General features: G+C 46.6%; 1 protein-coding gene across 7 annotated transcripts in view; it reads left to right on the top strand.

The window, feature by feature from the left end:
- LOC307080462 (A-kinase anchor protein 13-like) overlaps positions 1 to 13,204 on the top strand; it is an 80,080-nt gene extending 66,876 nt beyond the window's left edge. For 4 of the 7 annotated variants that reach the window (XM_079743164.1, XM_079743160.1, XM_079743159.1 and 1 more), the window contains 11 exons: positions 2,016 to 2,098; positions 2,339 to 2,530; positions 2,762 to 2,917; positions 3,460 to 3,530; positions 3,714 to 3,758; positions 3,991 to 4,041; positions 4,367 to 4,579; positions 6,625 to 6,906; positions 7,859 to 7,978; positions 8,235 to 8,466; positions 9,077 to 13,204. In XM_079743164.1, the coding sequence (XP_079599290.1) occupies positions 2,016 to 2,098; positions 2,339 to 2,530; positions 2,762 to 2,917; positions 3,460 to 3,530; positions 3,714 to 3,758; positions 3,991 to 4,041; positions 4,367 to 4,579; positions 6,625 to 6,906; positions 7,859 to 7,978; positions 8,235 to 8,466; positions 9,077 to 9,132 (1,501 nt within the window). In that variant the 3' untranslated portion in view covers positions 9,133 to 13,204. Of the gene's footprint in view, positions 1 to 2,015; positions 2,099 to 2,338; positions 2,531 to 2,761; positions 2,918 to 3,459; positions 3,531 to 3,713; positions 3,759 to 3,990; positions 4,042 to 4,366; positions 4,580 to 6,624; positions 6,907 to 7,858; positions 7,979 to 8,234; positions 8,481 to 9,076 lie in introns of all 7 variants that reach the window. The other 3 variants (XM_079743161.1, XM_079743163.1, XM_079743162.1) reach the window with 3 other exon arrangements.
- Positions 13,205 to 19,363: the final 6,159 nt, after the last annotated feature.

Genomic DNA, 19,363 nt, shown 5'->3' with positions numbered 1-19,363 from the left:
GAATCAAACATGCAAAGTGGGTGTTGCACTAGCAGCGTGTGCTGCTGTCGCTCTGCTGGTCTCTGCTGCTGTCGCTCTGCTGGTCTCTGCTGCTGTCTGTTAGCTGGGCTCTGCTGCTGTCTGTCTGCTGGTCTCTGCTGCTGTCTGTCTGCTGGTCTCTGCTGCTGTCTGTCAGCTGGGCTCTGCTGCTGTCTGTCTGCTGGTCTCCTGCTGTCTGACTGCTGGTCTCTGCTGCTGTCTGACTGCTTGTCTCTGCTGCTGTCTGACTGCTGGTCTCTGCTGCTGTCTGAATGCTGGTCTCTGCTGCTGTCTGTCAGCTGGGCTCTGCTGCTGTCTGTCTGCTGGTCTCCTGCTGTCTTACTGCTGGTCTCTGCTGCTGTCTGACTGCTGGTCTCTGCTGCTGTCGCTCTGCTGGTCTCTGCTGCTGTCTGACTGCTTGTCTCTGCTGCTGTCTGACTGCTGGTCTCTGCTGCTGTCTGACTGCTGGTCTCTGCTGCTGTCTGACTGCTGGTCTCTGCTGCTGTCTGACTGCTTGTCTCTGCTGCTGTCTGACTGCTTGTCTCTGCTGCTGTCTGACTGCTGGTCTCTGCTGCTGGCTGACTGCTGGTCTCTGCTGCTGTGGTGAAGAGGTCCTCTTCCTACCTGCTGCTTCGCCTTGGTCACCAACCAATGCAGGTTGGGATCCCACGCTTACAGTGGAGAGATTGGTGGCACCAGTGTCAAGAGAGAGGTGACAAGACCCCAGTGGCGTTCGTCTTTTAGACCTGTGTCTCTCTCCCGATCAATTCTGTCTTGAGGTTTTCATCCTCGTTGTCAGCAACATCTGGACCGGACAACCCAGACTCTCCTGGGCCCGTGCTGGCCCCCGGGCCTGCTTCGGCCCCCGCATTCACGTTTTTGACATTCGGACTCGCTTCTGCTCGAGGCCCTGCTCCAGTATTGGTAGTGCCTGTTCTGTCTCTTTTGCCGCTTTGCTGGTAGCTTGGCTGATGCCTCGCTGTACTTCCGGTGCCATATCTGTTAAACTTGGTGACCCTTTAAGATGATGACCAGTGCCATCACTTCTTCTTTGTCTTCTTGGAGGCTGTCATCATCTTTAAGACTTTTATTTTTCCATTTGGGCGGGGGTGAAACTAGTATTGTCGGTTCCGAGGGATACGGGAATCCTTTTTCCATGCCTGCGCGTCCTCCCTGGAATGGGTCAGGGCCGTCTGTTATGTTGAAGTGTGGGTGGGGCGGTTGTTTGGTAAGCCATTCTTGGTGTAGTCCTGGATGTTCCTCTACCGCCATTTGGGGTCTGTGGTTTTTCATAGAATCCAGGCATGGGTACCTGGCAGCGGCTTTGTAGGGCTGTGTTTTGGTAGATGGGTGGTGGTCATGTGTTGGGTCGATTCATCTGCTTTGCTTGCTTTTGTCTCAACATTTTTCCTGCTCGTGCTTTCCCATTGTGGCACGCATCGGCGATTTGCAGCTGGTCCAAACATGCATATTTTTTAAATATTCAATCTCCCTCAGGTGGAGGAAAATGAAGGATACAAAACTCAAGATAGAAAAAAACTGCACTGAAATTTAACACCCATAGGAAATAGGGTATAAATACAACTATGTAATTACCTCGGAAACGAAAGTTTTGATTAACACTGTGTAGACTTATTTAAAACTCAGTTCGCTCTTCTGGCCAGACACAGGTTATGTGTCTGGCTATCGCATAGCTTCCAATCAGTACCTTTTTTCCAAGTTAAACGTACAAAAAGGTTTAACCCTCTGATTCCTATTTGGTTAACATTATACCATTATAGAAAAGGCGAATCACAAACCCGCCTACATCCTCTCTAGGTTGAACATTGGCGGGGTGTGGTACCTGAGTAAGATTGGCACCCTGAACTGTGCGTCTGTGGGGGATCTGTTGATGGAATGTTGCATGAATTCCTTGCTTCTTCTTCAGGTTGTTCATGTGTGCATGTTTGGGTGACGCAATGCTAACTCCCCCTGTTTGGTTGACTTGTGTCGGACAGAGAGAAGGAGGAGGACGAAGGGGTTCCTAGCGAGACGGAGGAGGACCGCAGACAGCAGGAGAACAGAGCCAAGGAGAGCAGAGGTACAGAATCTTCACATAGAGGAGAAATCTGTTAAATAACACCAATAATATTCTACTCGACGACTACTGCGAGCAAAATAAAGAAAACAGAAACCGTGGAAAACAAACCCCTAACAATCACAAAAACTTAACTGTGTGTGTGTGTGTGTGTGTGTGTGTGTGTGTGTGTGTGTGTGTGTGTGTGTGTGTGTGTGTGTGTGTGTGTGTGTGTGTGTGTGTTTGTGTGCGTGTTCTTTCTAGAACTCCTGAGGCTCAAGGACCAGCAGATCGTGGCCCTGCTGAAGGAGAAGGTGAACATCTTTAAGGACCTGTGTGACCTTAGCCCCGCCCTCGACGAGGGCAGCCAGCCAATCGGGGAGCGCATGCTGTTCAGGGCCACGCCCGATGAGGTCACCAAGGGAGAGCCAATCATTAAGGACGCCCTGAAGGAAGGTGTGTGTGGGTGGAAAGAGCGGTTAAGATGTGTTAATTTACTGAACACTGTGCCACTCAGCCAGACATCTCCAGTGAAGTCTCACAACAGCCCAAACACTTAGAGCACTTTCATGGTCTTGAATCCAATTGAGCCAAAAATCTACACCAATTTTGTGAGCTACTATCTGATTCAAAGCCAATTTAATCAATTATCTCTGTCCCCCGCTCTTGCTCTTTTCCTAACAATAGTGGAGTCTCTGCATACCTTGGTGAACAGCAGTGTGGGAGGAGCGGGAGGCAGTACCACCATCTGCCTGACAGGGGGCAATGTAGGACCGGTCTGTCTGCCCAGAAGGGCTGAGACATTCGGCGGCTTCGACAGTCATCAGATGAACAGCAGCAAGAGTAAGACATCTTGTGTACAGACACACAGACAGACAGACATTTAATACATTTAAGACCCTGGCACACACAGGCACACAGAACAGCAACTAAAAGATGATCAAGGCCTATATGTGTTGATCAGGTGAACCCTGGTTCAAGTAACATTAGAGACACATTTGTGGCAATATATTAGCCTCTAAACATATATCTACATATATAATTGGAAGCAAATAAATATTAATGGGATATGTTTGGGATAATGGGATAAGTACATTTTAAATAAGAATACTTCTCTCGAAGAGAATGCAAGTATCCAACAATTTGGTGAAAAGCAGTTTGGCTGGCTGGTCATTGTCAGTAGCCTGAGTGAATCTAGATGACTGCTCCAGTATCAAGGCCTTGTGTTAGTCTCCTGCAGGAAGACTGCAACAGGTGCATACTTGCTAACAGCTGGAGCCGCCACTAGCAGCTTTGATGGGGAATGACGCATTCTCTCTCTCTCTCTCTCTCTCTCTCTCTCTCTCTCTCTCTCTCTCTCTTTCTCTCTTTTCTTTCGCACCCAGGCGGAGAGAAGGAAGAAGGAGATGACGCACTTGACCTTCGCAGGACTGAGTCAGACAGCGTGCTGAAGAAGGTGTGTGTGTTTGTGTGCAATAATTGATATCACCGCCCGCCTGGTTGTAAAGTGGTCTTCAAAACGATGCAGCATCTTCTGTGTGTTGACCAGGATCTGAGATTGTTACAGTGCGGCGCCGTGTGTGTTCGTCATTAGCGGGCGCCACAGCTTGTTGATGTGTGTGTTTGCTTTGCTACACAGGGAGCGAACACCAGCCTTCAGATGTTGCTAAAGAGAAACAATGAGGTTAGTGTTTTGCGCCACGGCTGAGCTCTACTCCCATGGCTCCGGCTTAAGTTCAGTGTTCAGATGCCACTGAAGTCCGTCTTTAGTGTTCATCTTCATTGAGGATGGGGATTAGTGGGACAGCTTCACCCAGAGATATACAAATAGATGATCAAGCAGCCTTACAAACAGCTTCGGTGAACCATTCTTTTTTGTTGTTGTGAAAATGTATGCTAATGCAGTTTAATACCAGCAGGTCCAGCACAGTGTGGGGAATCTCTACAATCTGCTGACATCGCTGCAGGTAGGCACGGACACACACACACACACACACACACACACACACACACACACACACACACACACACACACACACACCCACACACTCTTTTCCTCTTGGGTTATTCTCAGAGAGATAACTCAACTTTTATCACCTGTCTCTCCGTGCTTTTTCCCGTGTTCAGCTTTGCATAAAAAAAACATGACCTGCCTCTTTTCCCATAAGCGCCTATCCCCTTCACGATAAATTGCTATCTCCAGCACAATACCAAGAACTCTTCGTCTCGGCTTTCTTTTTTATCATGACTGCACTTAACCCCGCCCCCTCCCTCCTGGCCCCTCCCCCTCAGGCGGTGGTGGTGCAGCAGGACAGCTTTGTGGAGGACCAGAGGCTGGCCCTCAGCGAGCGCCTGGCCGCCCAGCCTCCCTCCAGAAACTCCTCCTCCTCCTCCTCCCTGTCCCAGACCTCGGGCTACTCCTCCTCGTCGCGGCCCTCCTCGCTGATCGAGCAGGAGAAGCAGAGGAGCCTGGAGAGGCAGAGGCAGGAGGCGGCCAGCCTGCAGGTACGCCGAGTCCCCCCGTCTGTCCCCGCCCCCGCCCTTTGTCTCGAGGGGGGTCTCCTTATGACCGGCCGGTGGTCTGTGATGGAGGCCTGTCCACCGTGTGCATGATTTAGAGCCCCCGTGATTTACAGACAATTCAATTCAATTTATGTTCATTTTTTTTTTATTGAGATATTGTAACATTTGTTATCATCATTGTGTCATTTTTATGATGTTAATTGAGGGAGGCTTGGCCTGGAAATCCAGACCCACATCTAGAAAACTGTAGGGTCTGGCAACGAGTAATGAAAAAGGCCCAACTCGAGGGGCCGCACCAAGCATGCATTTGAAAATATCAGAAGAATACAAGAGGTGACGTATCCAGACCAGTGGAGCTAACCAATAGATAAGACTCTTGCCAAATCCGGTCGGTATACCAGCAACGCTTTTGGCCCGCCTATATTGATACATCGATCTGATTGATTAATGTTCTGGGCCAGGGGAGGCCCAGAATATACACAAGTATATTGCTCGTTCCCAGAGTGAATCACTGAGCAAATTCAAATTGCGCTCTCGCGAGAACTCTGGATCTCCAGGGTATTATCGGCTCCAAATGCCGGTTCAAGAAAATCGGTATCGGCGTATTGGTTATTGGCTAAGGCTGATGAAAAGATATCGGTATCGGCCCTAAAAAATCCATATCGGTCGATCCCTAGCTTCGAGTGAGTTCTCCTAGATTCCTATCTAGCTTACTTCGGAGTGGGTTTTTAGGTGGCCTGTAGCTGAATAGTCTTGAGTTAAAGAAAAAATGTATTATGATGATACTAATAATAATATGTACACCCAAACAACAGATCAATATTTGCTGAAATTATTTGATTGCCTACCTGTCCGTCTGTTTTTTCATCTGGCCTCCTACGCGTAGGCCTGTCACGATGATTACGTTATCGACCGATATGAATTGATCAATCACCTCGATAGCAGTCTGCACTACAAGCCAATGTTTACTTGCACTGTGGGGCATGAACATAGGTTGCTTTTAATAACATGACGTGGGCAGTTGTATCGCAACCGTTTGGTTTTGGATACCAACTTTATCCAATAGGGTGATGGCTACTTTTAGTTATCGAACTGGGAAAAACCATCCAAAGCATGGATATATTAAGGACTGCACACCCACTTATCATAATCCCCCTCATCCACCAACTGCTTCTTGATCATCAGCTTGTTTTCACTAGGCTGTGAGAGATTTAGCTTTGACTCTCTCAGGAGAGAAATAAATTATAATAATGTAAATTCCAATTATAATGAATATTTTTAAGAAATACAAAAGCTAATTGCAATTTGAAAGGTTGCAATTGCATTATTATGCCAATGTCCTATCAGTGGCTTAAAATGTTCTTAAAATTACAATAATATATTTTATCGCAATTATTTCTCGGACAATATATCGTCCATCAAACAAAGGTATCGTGAACTACCCACCTGTGCTCACTTTGCATTCATTGCTCATGACCGGAGTCCTCCATGGGGCCAGGCAGACCTACGGCTAAAGCTAGCGAGCTAGTCACGTGTTTTGGGGGCGTGGCTTGGGAGGGTGCTCGAAACGATGGGATTTTATGCCTTCAAAATGTAGCTCACTCTACCCCCAACTTAAAAAGAAAAACAGTAACACAGTCAGCCAGATAATCAGACTGGGTACCCCCAGCCCGCTCCGCCGGTGGTTTGAATCCGCCCTGCAGCAGGGGCTGGAGAGGAGCATGGCTTTCCTTCCCGTTTCCGATCCGCTCTTACTGGAGCCAATCACCAAGCTGGCTTTTACCCCCCAGGCGCGCTATTGGCTGGTTTAACACAATGACGAAAAAAGGAAGCGACGGCAAATAGCCACTTGTGTACGGAGTGGTTTGAACCACGCCTGTTGATCACGCCTCTTGTGCTGAAGCAAAGGACAGCGGCCCGTCGTTTCATTGAAGCTCCATCTACGATCGGGCCTGGTCAGGCTACCCGATAATACCGGTACCGGGGTACCCCCTGGTGGCTGACCTCCTCCCCTCCACCTCCTCCAGAAGCAGCAGGCGGCGCACCAGGAGGAGCGGCGGCGGCGGGAGAGGGAGTGGGAGGCGCGGGAGCAGGTGCTGGGCGAGCGGGAGGCCGGGCTGCAGGCCGAGGAGGAGGCCGCGGCGCGGGCCCACGCCGCCCTGGAGGAGGAGCGGGAGGAGCTGCAGCGGAGGAAAGAGGACTACCAGCGGGACCTGGAGCGGCTGCGGGAGGCCCAGCGGCGGCTGGAGCGCGAGAGGGAGGCGCTGCGCCGGGAGACGGAGAGGCTGGAGGCCCTGAGGAGCGAGGAGGTGAGCGCGGGGGGGGGGGTAGGAGGTTGGTATCTGAAGGTCGTTTTGTTTCTTGATCAAACGTGGAATACATTGATAATGACTTCATGACAATGAGCTATATACTCAATAACCCAAAGACACTCAAACTAAACAATAAAAACAGAGGCTTGGCTACTGCTCATTTACGTTACATTTACATTTAAGGCCTTTAGCAGACGCTTTTATCCAAAGCCACTTACAGCAAGTACAATTTGTCAGAAGATCAATCGCTAGGTTAACCAATGCCCTGTATACGACAAAGATAGCTAGGATAAGAGGCTACACAACACAAGGACTATAACCAAACAGGACATACAATAAGTGCATACATTAAGTCCCAGGACGTACAACCTACAATAAGTGGGCGGGTTGGGACGGGGTGAGCTCTGAACAGGTGAGTCTTGAGTCTTTAGTGGAAGCTGGTGAGCGACTCTGCGGTCCTTACAGTGGAAGACTTAAGACTTACTCGGGCAGTACACCTATGGTAGCTTGACGGAGACGGAGAGCCAGCGAGGTTGATGCATTGAAAGAGACAGAAACTGGCCCCTCAGTAGATATCGTCACTGGTGCGCTGAGCACATAAGCGAATACGTCTTGTGGTGACCCGAGGTTTGATTCCCACCTGTGATCCTATGCGACATTTCATTCCTCCCTCTTGTACAACCTACTTTTCTGTCTCGCTTCACTGTCAGGTCTGTAAAGGCACAAAAAAGCCCATGCAACTTTATATCGAAAAAGACAGAAAAAAGAGGGACTGCTGAAGCCTGACATTTCTTTTGGCCGTTTTCAACCATGGTCACCGGACAAAATGTTCCAAAAAAAAATGCCGGAGGCTAAGTGTTGAATAATTGTGTCCCAGAGCCATCCTTCCCCCTCCGGCCTCTACTTTAAAAAGCCCTTTCACTGCCCCCTCCCCCTCCCTTCCCTACAGTCCGGTGGGCTGCAGAAGTTCCAGCGCACGTCCTCCTCCACCTCAGAGGAATCCCTGCGCTTCCACAGCTCCAGCTCCCTGGACCAGGAGTCCAGAGAGGCCCCAGAAGCTGCCAAAGAGGTACACCCCGGCAGCCCGCTGCCCTGCCCGGTCTCACGCCGGGGAAATCAGCCACAAAGCAGTCGTTTGTAGCCTTCCCGATATAGTCCGGGGAATAAATTGTCTACCAGGATCGAGTGATTTCAATTTCCCTTTCCTTTGTTTAATATAGCAACACATTCCATTTTGCCACGGGAGGAAAAGGGAGTGTTCTGTGTGTCTCGTGTCTGTGGTGTACACCTGGCTTTTAAAACGCAACGATGCCCCTTTTTTATAGGTGGAGCTCTCCTCCTCAGCACCAACCAAAGAGCCCTTCCTGCGCATAGGATCCAAGCGCATGGGCAAAAACTTCAACCCTTTCTCCTCCTCCTCCTCCTCCTCCTCGTCATCCAAGACCCAGGGAGGGGACAAGGATGCCCAGCTCCCCAACCGACTGCTCCAGCTGGCCAAGACCAAGCCCAAGAAGGAGAAGAAGAAGAAGGGGAAAGGAGGAGAGCGGGAAGAGACAGGTACCACTTAAAACGTAAACAGAAACACTCTTCCATTCAATCTGCCCTCCTTGTTTTAGTTCTACTTGGGTTGGCCTCACGAGCCAGACCTTAGAGGAATCAGCTCAAATCTCCCGTGAACGAGGGGTCTCATTTTTTTTATGCTTCATGCTCGTTTAAACCAATCATGATGCTGAATCTGTAAGCGGGAAATTGGCTATTAAGGGTGAACCCATCCGTGGCCAGCACTGGTTAACTATACAAAAAACGATTAAGGTTTAACATGGACACTGGGTAGACTGGCCACTATAAAAATACACTCATTAGACCCTTCTGAAATCTTTATCCTCGTGATGAGCTTCCCCTCTGTGGAATCTCACAGGAACCAAGCCTTGACCCATGACCCTTTGAGCTTTCTGTTTCCGGCCCAGGCTCTGTGCCATCTCTCCCCCCTTACTGCTGCTGCAACACACTAGGCCTGATGGATCCCAGATTACACTTAGAAACATCAGCATTCAGGAGCTATCCCGGATCCCATGCAGTCTTGAGCAGGAGCGAGTGTGACGGTTAGATCCACCACATACGTCGTGACTGTAAATGCTCTCCTCTTGGTTCCTCCGTCTCTTGGAAGGCCAGGCCCTGGTGATGTCTGAACCCCACGACGACGGAGAGGTCATTTTCTGCTGATGGAGGGCCGGTGCGGCAGGGACAGCCTAAACCACCCCCTCTAGCGTTGGAGACGTCAGTCTGTGGAGAGCACCTTCCTCTCTGCCCTCTCCGTGGAGAGCGCCAGGGAAGACTGTGGAGCAAGGCACTTCTCCTCTACAGCTCGCTCTCCTTCTCAACGGACCGTCGTAGCAACAGGTAGCACAAGGCCACACGCACTTTCTAGCCCCCCCCCACACACACAGAGGGTCTCTTCTGGACCGACCCGCCCCTCCCTCCCCGGACCACTCTGCCCGTGTTGAAACGATGAGACCTTATGGAAGTTTAGTGTGTTTGTGTGTAAGTGTGTGCGTGTGTGTGTGTGTGTGCATGTGTCTCAGGTCCCCAGACTTTTAAACAAAGAAAAAAGAGTGGCTGGTAACAGGACCACAGACCTTTTCAGTTCTGCAACTGGGATGATGATGATGACTGGGAGAGGTGGAACGAGACCGTAAAAACATACAGCATGTGCAACATGAAGTAGTACAAGCAGATTTGATTCTTTTCTTGAACGGTGCTGATCCTCGAGTCTTCCAAAGGATTGAAAGAAAATGAACATAGCAACTGTCCAGCTTTAGGAAGAAGCAATAATAACCTAACCACCACTTTTCTTGTCTCTGTTGCTAATGCCAAACGTGAGGTTTCCCCTCTGCATTACCACAATAAGTACTAGCATGTTTTCTTTTGTATATTCTGATTGGTTGCCAGGGTTGCAATAGTTAGGAGAGAGCTCGCCGTGAGATATGGATTCTGTGTTCAATCGTCTTTGTCTTCTTTCTTTTTAGAAAGACTGAAATGTTGTTGTTTTTTTCACCCACTTTGAGGTTAAACGATATGTGTGCGTGTGTGTGTGTGTGTGTGTGTGTGTGTGTGTGGTCAGAGGTTGAAATGTCAGAGAAGGTTAGCTAAAATATAAGTGATGGGGGACAGAGAAATAACTTCAATCAATGACCTAGGGATAAAGGGATGTGTTCAATGAGGGATCATATCTTTGAATGGCATTGAAGAAGAGAGCAAGAGATAGACATCTTGCCAAAGACTCTCTTCTGGACCCTGATCCATTTACCCATATTCCTTTTTTCCCGCTTCTACGTTTTCTTCTGGCAGAACTTTTATCCACATTAAAACTCACTTTCCCATGATTCTCTATTCTGGATGATCGCCTAATCTAGTTTCCAAGCATTAGCCATGCATTAATTAAACAGCTACCAAGCATGTGATGGACCGTGTTAGAGGGAAAGCATTAGGAGAACTCATTGAACCACTCAAGCCGAACTGCCTTCAGCCACTGCTTGGCTGCTAGTCCCAAGTATACACCAGCAAGTGTTAATTACAATACACGTCCCGTCTTGTCAAGTCAATCCCCAAATGAATGAACTCTCGCCACCTCAATCTAGCATGCCAGGGAAGGAATTCGCCGCCTTGTGTTGGTCTCCCTGTCTCCCATGGAAGGATCTTTTTATAAAGACAGGAGCTATCGACCACGTCTTCCCCATTTTTCTCTCTCTCTCTCTCTCTCTCTCTCTCTCTCTCTCTCTCTCTCTGTCTCTGTCTCTGTCTCTGTCTCTCTCTCTCTTCACTGATGATCACGGTCTGAGCAAATGGATCTACCGGCCGGTATATGACTCAGAAATCAATGTTGGCATTGTGTTTAATACAAAGTGGTACCTCTGGTGCCATTAGATTTAAAAACAAAGTGGTGGCGGCCTCGGTGGCTGCTCTGGCCTCACCGATATCACCACGTGTGAAAATGTGCAATGCAGCAGGACTCTCTCTTCCCTCTCTCTCTGTCCCCCCCCCCCCCCCCCCAGCTTTTGTTTTGTCACTGCATGCAATACGATCAAGATGAGGGCTACCAAAAAAAAGGTCTATTTAAAGCACTTTAGATTGAAGTACACTTACATTTTCCAATGTTGCATCAAAGCCCCAGCGTGTTCTCGGTGCCTTAATGCAAGACAATCGATTAGTTTACTCTTTTTTTTTTTTATGTATGTATTCAGATAGACTTCTTTGAATCTAGAGGGGGAAAAAAACGTTGATGGTGTTGGGTTTGTGTACTGCAATACTCAATTTTACTGTTTTTTATAAATGTTTGGATCCGCCTGCTCGTGTAAAAGGTTTTTATCTTTGTTCTTTGGTCCTAATCCGGTTTATTTAAATGAAACAATGTGTCAAGTCAAGACAGTTAAGAGTGCATTGTCAAAGGAAACACTGATGGAAGTTACTTCTAAACAACCTTGAGTAAAATGGATTTTGGGAAGCTAGCTAAGCCAAAAGCAAAATCCTCTCCGAACAAACCCTTACCTCCCCTCACCCCCCAACCCCACCCAGGAATCCTCCACAGCCTGTTCTTGTGATGTTTCTGCAAGTGCACACACACACACACACACACACACACACACACACACACACACTAGGGAGGTGGGCTGGTCTCCGGTAAAGTCTGTGGGAGATTGCAACAGGGAGCTGTATATTTGCACCGCATTGATCTCTCTCCTCTTCATGTATCCGTGGCAGGGTGAGTGATGTTGGACATTTTAGCCCCTGCAGTCTAAAGATACGAATGTGTTCCCTAGCCACCTCTCATCCAAAGATCTCTCTGCTGAAAGGAGCTGATTTTTTGTAAAACTAAGAGCCTAGCACACAGCATTGATCCGAGGCCCTTGTGTGATACATACAAATTTAAACCACAAAATGGAAACACTGTCTCTGGTGGGGACGATGTCAGGGATTTAAAATGACAACAAGGGTTATTAGACCAGAGTGTTGAGATCGTGAAAATAATCCTGCATTTTATTTTCATACATTCAAGTTACATTACTAAAAACATTTATTGTGGTAGATGTGTTCATTTGGGGGTGTTTCATTCTGCTGATGAAATGTCTTTGGTGATCGATTTCAGAGACAATGTATCACTGTGAATGAGAGACGGCTAGAGTTCTGAGCGGTGAACCTGTCTTCTCAATCTGACCGACAGATGGCACTGTAGAGGAGAACATAGCCTTCTGAGCGGTTGTGTAACTAATACTGAGCTCGGAGAATAACGTCGGGCCCCTAAAAAAGTCAAACAGCTATCTTAATTTGTATTAATGGTCTGAAATGCTAGCTCCTGTGTGAGTCAAATTTCTTATTTATTTAAAAGTGTGTTTGAAATATGGATCAAGGAATCTTTCTTCCATCAATTTTTAATTGGCATCTTATCTTTATTTTCTGTGGCCAGTCATTACCCATCTGATAATCAATACACAACCATCTCACAATGCTTTGGAAAATCCAGACAGACCACCTTTGTTTTTACTCTTTGATACGTTTTTAAAGAGCAGGTCGGAGGGTTACTTGTTACAGTTTTGTAAAGATGAGTGTAAATAATTCTAATGCCAATTTGGGCAAAGAAAATCTAAAAAAGCAGTTTTTATATGTGGGATTTCGAGGAGGCATGGGTGCTAATCGCTGTGACACAAGGGACTTCAAGATTGTATTAACCATCATGCAAACCTGCACAACTCACAATTTTCTCCCACAAAGTGTAGCAGCAGTCTAGAGCTCAATTCAGAACTGCACTTTCCGTTATCTCTATCAATACATGTATATGCACACGCAAGGCCTTGCAAAGCAACCGATGAACTTCCTTATAACCGGAGAGAAGATTCAAACAAAACGACTATAATTAAATCTCAATTTGTCAACAATAATGTTCCCAATGAAAATGCACTAGAATGTCATGAAATGGTTTCAAATCTCATTAGACCTTACAGTTTTGCACTGTATGCCAAAGCTTTTTAACAATGTTGTTTGTACTAAATACAAGAAGGTACAATAATAGTTTCCTTTTGATTTCATCTGTAAAGCAAAAAAGGCAGAACAAAAAAAATTGTAAATATGTTTTATGTACAAATTTGAACTTTTGAAGTATTGACTGTGGATTTTTTCTTTTGTTAGATGATTTTTTTTAATAAATATTAAGGCTTTATTTATCTGTACTTGTAATGTTTGGAGGCATAAACATATTAAAAATGTACAGTAATTTTTCCCCTTTTCAATAAATCACGTTTGTCAATTATGCTTGAGTCTTCTTATATTACCCCCCCAAAAAGAAGTGGGAGACAAAAGGTCAGTGTGCCACTGAGACCACTAGGATCACAGGTCCTTCATGGGATAATAGGATGACTCATTACCAGACCCTATCTCTAGCCCTTTGCTAGATCCTCACCGCTGTAACGAAGTGATTGCCCATGTGATGAATTGAATGCCCACATCCATTCAATTCATCACATGCGCATGGGAATTGAATGCCCACATCCAATTCACTGCAGGCTGATCATCTGCGTCATACATTTCATAATTTCATTGAGCTGACCTCATTTTAGCAGCCCTCTCCTGCCGGTAGTTAATCCACTGGGGGAACTAAATGAACATTCCATAGCTATGTGGCGTGTGTTAGTATTGGCTGGTATAAGAAAGTGTTCTTCTCATTGATCCGTTTTAGGTAATCACACTGACGGTGTATGGATGTATAATAATACCCATACAGTATCTTCCTTTGGAATGTTCTCCAAGCATCCTGTCGGTCGGTCGTCAGAGATGGGCTAGTATCTGGGACTGCAGAAGGGCGTGTTGAATCTACTATGTTGTGTGAGTCAGGAGGCCGGTGTAGCATGACTCATGATGTCAGCCATGCCTTTCCTCTATCAGCTGAGCAGAGTCCAGCGCAATCCCTCGATGACGCCAGCCAACACCAGCTCTGGTTTCTAGCATCCAGTATAAATACATTTTTTTTATTTCGTTTTGTTTTATTTGACATCTCTTTTAATCCGTTTGTTCTGTAAAATGGTCCAATAGAGCCACACTGCACACGCATTTGGTTTGAAGAGTGAAGCCTGGGGAGGAGACGACGATGATGATGGTAAAGTATGGCATGAATCATATCTGTTTACACTCTAGACACTGGCAAAATCTGTGTGTGTGTGTGTGTGTGGTGAAGTCCGACAGGCTCTGTATTAAACACTGCTGCAGCTATCATGTGTCCTGGTGGCTCCTCGATTTCAACATCGTTACCTCACACTGGAATCAAGCCACCATGCTCATGAACGCATATTGCGTTGTGTGGGAAGTGGCTCTTACATAGGATCAGGAGAATGTGTGATATGACCTAGTTTCTGCTGACTCCACCTCTTTTTCACCTGCTTTCAGCTTAACACCAACTGTCTGAGGGGCGGTGAATTCAAAGACCGAGATAAGGTCGGCGAACAAGTCCCCTTGGGTGGAACCCATGGTCGATGGAAAGCCAACGACAACAAAGCGCTGTCTGATAAGCCTGTGTGTGTGTGTGTGTGTGTGTGTGTGTGTGTGTGTGTGTGTGTGTGTGTGTGTGTGTGTGTGTGTGTGTGTGTGTGTGTGTGTGTGTGTGTGTGTGTGTGTGGAATCACAAAAACTGAATGAGAAGGTGTTGGCCCTGTTTAACCACAGTTTCATTATACACATACCCAAAATAACACACACGCTCTTTGTCTTTCTGTCTCGCGCTGTCGCCACCACGACCACCAACAGCTCAATCTGGCCCGTCTGTGTCACACTCCACCCTAACCACTGCCTACAGACTGACCCACAGAGTGTGCATAACTGGGATGCACTCTTGGTGACACAAAACGGATTGACGCATTTCTGCAGCAATCAAACTAAATCTTATGAAGGCCTTTAATCTATATTGTTTTAGGATTTCCCACATCAGCCCAATAATTCACTTGCACTCTCTCCCCCCTCTATATCTCTCTCTCTATATTGTAATTGATTTTGAGGAGTGCTGATTAGGCTGCCTTTCACAGTGGTGTCCATTAGAGGTTGAATTATGATTGGAGGCATAATGAAGGTGCACTTCCCTTCTGACATAGAGCACATTACCCTGGGTGATGTTTGTCTGAGGACATCTGGCCCTGGGCTTGGGGGTTGATCTTCAGGTCTGCAGCGTTTCTTCATTTCATATTGCCTGTTTTACAATTGTAAGATTGTGACTCATTGAAATGGAGTGTATTGTATTTTAACCCATTTGACCCACATTCCTGGCTTTTATACTGATCAAAAAGGCTTGTATGCTAACACTTCAAGTTCAAAGGAAACCACTTGGAGAGCGTCAGGGAGGGAGCGAGGGAGCGAGGGAGCGAGGGCTCATATTTCAAAACAGTACTTCAAAAACATCAAGCAGCAGTGAGGTTAAGAGAAGTCATGATACGGGCTGGCTTCCATCAACATGTTTTCCTACAGGGCGAAGCTTAATCAATTCAACTACATCCTGACTATCCCTCTCACTCCGTCCTCCCCTCCTCTTACCCTATCTTCCAGCTCTCTCTCAGTATGGAAATTGTTCTTCTTTTATGTGCAGTGCGCTTGCAGACCATGACGGCATCACAAGGGTGAGTCCCCACTGAGATGGCATCGTGTCCTGTGTGTTGTGCCAGAGGAGTGCAGATCACACAGCCTACGACGTGGCTTATAGCAGAACTCTCATTGTTCAGTGGTACAGCCTCAGAATCAGGGGCTTTCTCACAAAGCTGGATCTATCAAACAACTTTATATGGTTATCTACCAAACAATGGTATCATCTACTTTACCCTACCCTGCTAGTTTCCTATTATACCATAAAAAAATCGACCTAATGTTCGACTTGTCCAAATGTAAGTTATATGCGATTTCTATGTGCACCCTTGCCAAAGGTGAGTTAAAAAAGGTGTGTTAAAGGCTGTTTAAGTAGGGATTTATGTGATACTCCTGGGCTATGACATAATGGCTGGTCCCTTTGTCGGACACTGCACCCCGGGCCGGGTGCCCAGGTCGTGTCCCTCTTCATAAGGGATTGGCTCTTGTTTTCAAAAGTCAAACCAGTGCAGGACAGACGCTCTTCTAAAATCTGCCTTTTCTAAAATGTGTGTGCAGAAATGAGGGAAGGCTGTTGTCAAGGGGTGAACGATCTGGGAATTGTACACTGTAGAGTGGTGTATTGGAAAGAAAAGAACGTTACCTTCGGATGAGGTAATTTCTCTATTTGTATATATCCAAATAAAATAGCAAAACATGTGTATTTCAGTTAAAATGATCTGATTTCCCATGCCCCCTCCCCCCCCCCACTGGATCTTGATCCTCCGGTGCCACCTCAATGAAAAAAATCATGGTTGCCCCTGCTGTCACCAGAGGGCTTTGTTCCATGTTGATCTCACTGCGCCAACCTGGGTCAAGTGCAGGTTAACCTGTCACCGTCTTTGCTGCCTGCGACGCTGCGCCCAAGGCAGAGAATCAGAGGCATCGACAAGGCACGAGCTGTGCACATTGAAGGAGAATATGCAAACTACCAAAAAGGAAATGAAATGCAGCTACAAAAAAGACTGGGAAACTCCTCACGACTGGGTGAGGAAATGTGGGAGTGTGTGTTTTGTATACCACCTCTCAACATTGGTAGCATGTCCCACATTGTCCCACATAAATAGACTCTTTGTCCTACTTTTAGTTTGTCTGGATCTGGTCACCCTACCGATCGATCGCATTTTCAACAGATGATGTGACTGTCAGGGGAGCGATAGCTGCTGAACACAGAGACAGGACAGGAGTTGGAGTAAAGGTGAACAGGTTTATTTGGTGTAACCAGGAGTGAGGCAGGGGGCAGGTTGGAGAGTGGGTCACATCAGGCTGGGGGGAGTGAAGCCGGCAGGCTGGAGGCGTAGATCCACAAAACTATAAGCAAAACAGAACAAAGGTGAGGCACCAGATTTCAGCAGGAGAAACAACTAGAAAGTGTATACACTGGCGCCAGCTACGAGTAACTACCAGGGTATCTGGAAGTACGATCTGGCGATGACTGAAGGGAAACCAGGTGTATTTGAAGGGGAGTTGATGAGCTGATGCAGGCCAGGTGTGAGCAGTTGAGAGCGGCAGGCAAAGCACAGAGACAGACAGGGGGTGTTGCCGACACAGGGGGAGAACACACAGCACCACAACTGTGGCCATGACAGTGACGGTCGATAGATGACTGTGCTTGAAGCTTCAGATGAAGGCCAGCTGTTCATGTTCAACCTTGACACTGAGTGTGAACCCGTTCCTCGAGATTTAAATCGGCTGTTGTGAAACTGAACATCTCAACACTCCGGGGAAACGCTCGCTGGAGTCAGAGTTCTGGTTTAAGCTTAATCATATCCTACCCTGACACTTAAAATAGTGCCCGTGGTTCCTGATTCGTTATTGTTAGTGTATTTGTTATTGTACCAGCAGATATGCCAGAGTCTTCTGGGCTTTATAATGTCTAATTATTATGCTAGATACAGAACAATGCTACTAGGCCATGGGCTTCTTTCACTTTGTCTTCGTGGAGAAAGAAAAACATTGATGTCAAGTTTGACAGTTGGGGAGGGTGGTCTAACTATCTGAAACAAAAAACAAAAAAAATCTTCTGTGCCACTCCAGTTTCCTATTAAACCTATGTATTCTGATGTCTATCTTATGTGTTTTGAAGATTTCCAAAAGCAACTGTAAACATGTGACTTGGATGTGTTTGTGAATGCAAAAATGAGAGGACAGACTAAAACAAAGAAGACTCATGAACAGACTGTATATCATTTTCCTCTTAATATTTTCACTCTGACAGGATACTGTCATAAAACATTGGAAGTATAGCCTGACAATGATTTTGTGGCCATAGTGCAACATTGTGTGTGACAGCAAACATAAACTCTGCCTACTGTAACCTATCTCTGCCTAACTCTCTATAATAGGATGTCTGGGTATGGAAGATTTCCTATCCACTACAGAATTTCATTGAGTGTAATTATGTTACCTAAATGAATAAAACCACAAACATTTGATTATTGATTCAGGCCAGTCAAAGATGACTCCAACCTTTGTACATCGACTACTACTAAGTGCATTTACTGTATCTCCTTTATCTTGAAGTTTGGTGGGCATGGCAACCTTGGAACTTTTCCTCCCCTGGTAATGTAGATTGTCATGGAGACTGATGCAGTTTCTGATTCGAGGAGATGTCCTTCCAATAATGATCCAAATAAACATCTGCCTTCTCCGTAAGGGGTTCTCTCTTACTCGCTCTCTCTCACTCTCACTCTCACTCTCTCTCTCTCTTTCTCTCGCTCTCTCTCACACACACACACACACACACACACACACACACACACACACACACACACACACACACACACACACACACACACACACACAGTTTCAACAGCTAATGATCCAACTTATACTGCTGTCCGTCTGTTTTGCAGTCTGTCAATTGTGTGTGTGTGTGGTATTGGGTAGTGTAGTGATGTAACATGGGTTGCCAGAAATGAGTCCTGTTTGATCACACTGATAGACACAGAGTGAAACTTCTGGACTTCTGGTATCCTACAGGAGAAAGAGGCCACATTATACTGCATCCTGGCTCATCCACAAACATGCAGTGACAGGAGAAACTATGAATAATGCAAAAACTGTGTCCGTGTGTGCAAAACATGCCAAATGATATCACTCAGAACTAATCTGAGCCAATTAGAAGCATCAATGTAGAGTAGAGAGATTTACTACACAGTGCCCTTGCCTTTTCCCCTGTGCAGTGAGGTGTATAATGTTCAAGGTTATTCTCTCACACACCATGAGCAAGCTTATGGCACACAACATGCCCTGTGGTGATAGGACATCCTGCTTTTATAATGCTTGACAGCAAACCCAACAAACACACAAACACTCACGCCTTTCACCTTCTCTGGCCACAGCAAATAAACTGCATTTCACCAAAGAGAGCTGCAGAAGGTCGTGTTGGCAAGTAAATTAAAACAGGAGGAGGATGGAGATGAATCAGTGAAAAATGATGATTATGCAGTGCTGCACATTAATTAAGAACCCACGTCTTGCAGCTGCACATCCCCTGGCAGATGTGACTGAGCAAGGTCACCCAAGGACTTGGGGGGGGGGGGGGGGGTTTGAAGGGAAAACTCCTCGAGTGACTTGATGCTCAGGCCAGCTGGGAGGACATCGGAACAGGGTCAGAAAGGGGTTGAGGCATTAGTGGCTATGGAGGAGTAACTAATGGTCTGACCTGGCCAGGTCGATGCTGCAGAATAATAGCGCCTGCTATAGCTTTGTTGTAGTAGGCAGTGAAAGTGTACTCCCTCCTGAAAACAGCGGTCAGTTAGGAGAACAGGGCTTTGATTCGGACAGCAGACCTTAAAGACAA

This window comes from Pollachius pollachius (genome assembly GCF_949987615.1).
Source record: "Pollachius pollachius genome assembly, chromosome: 9".
Taxonomy (NCBI): Eukaryota; Metazoa; Chordata; class Actinopteri; order Gadiformes; family Gadidae; genus Pollachius; species Pollachius pollachius.
The sequence above is the reverse complement of the archived record's forward strand: the minus strand, read 5'-3'. Positions and strand labels throughout refer to the sequence as shown.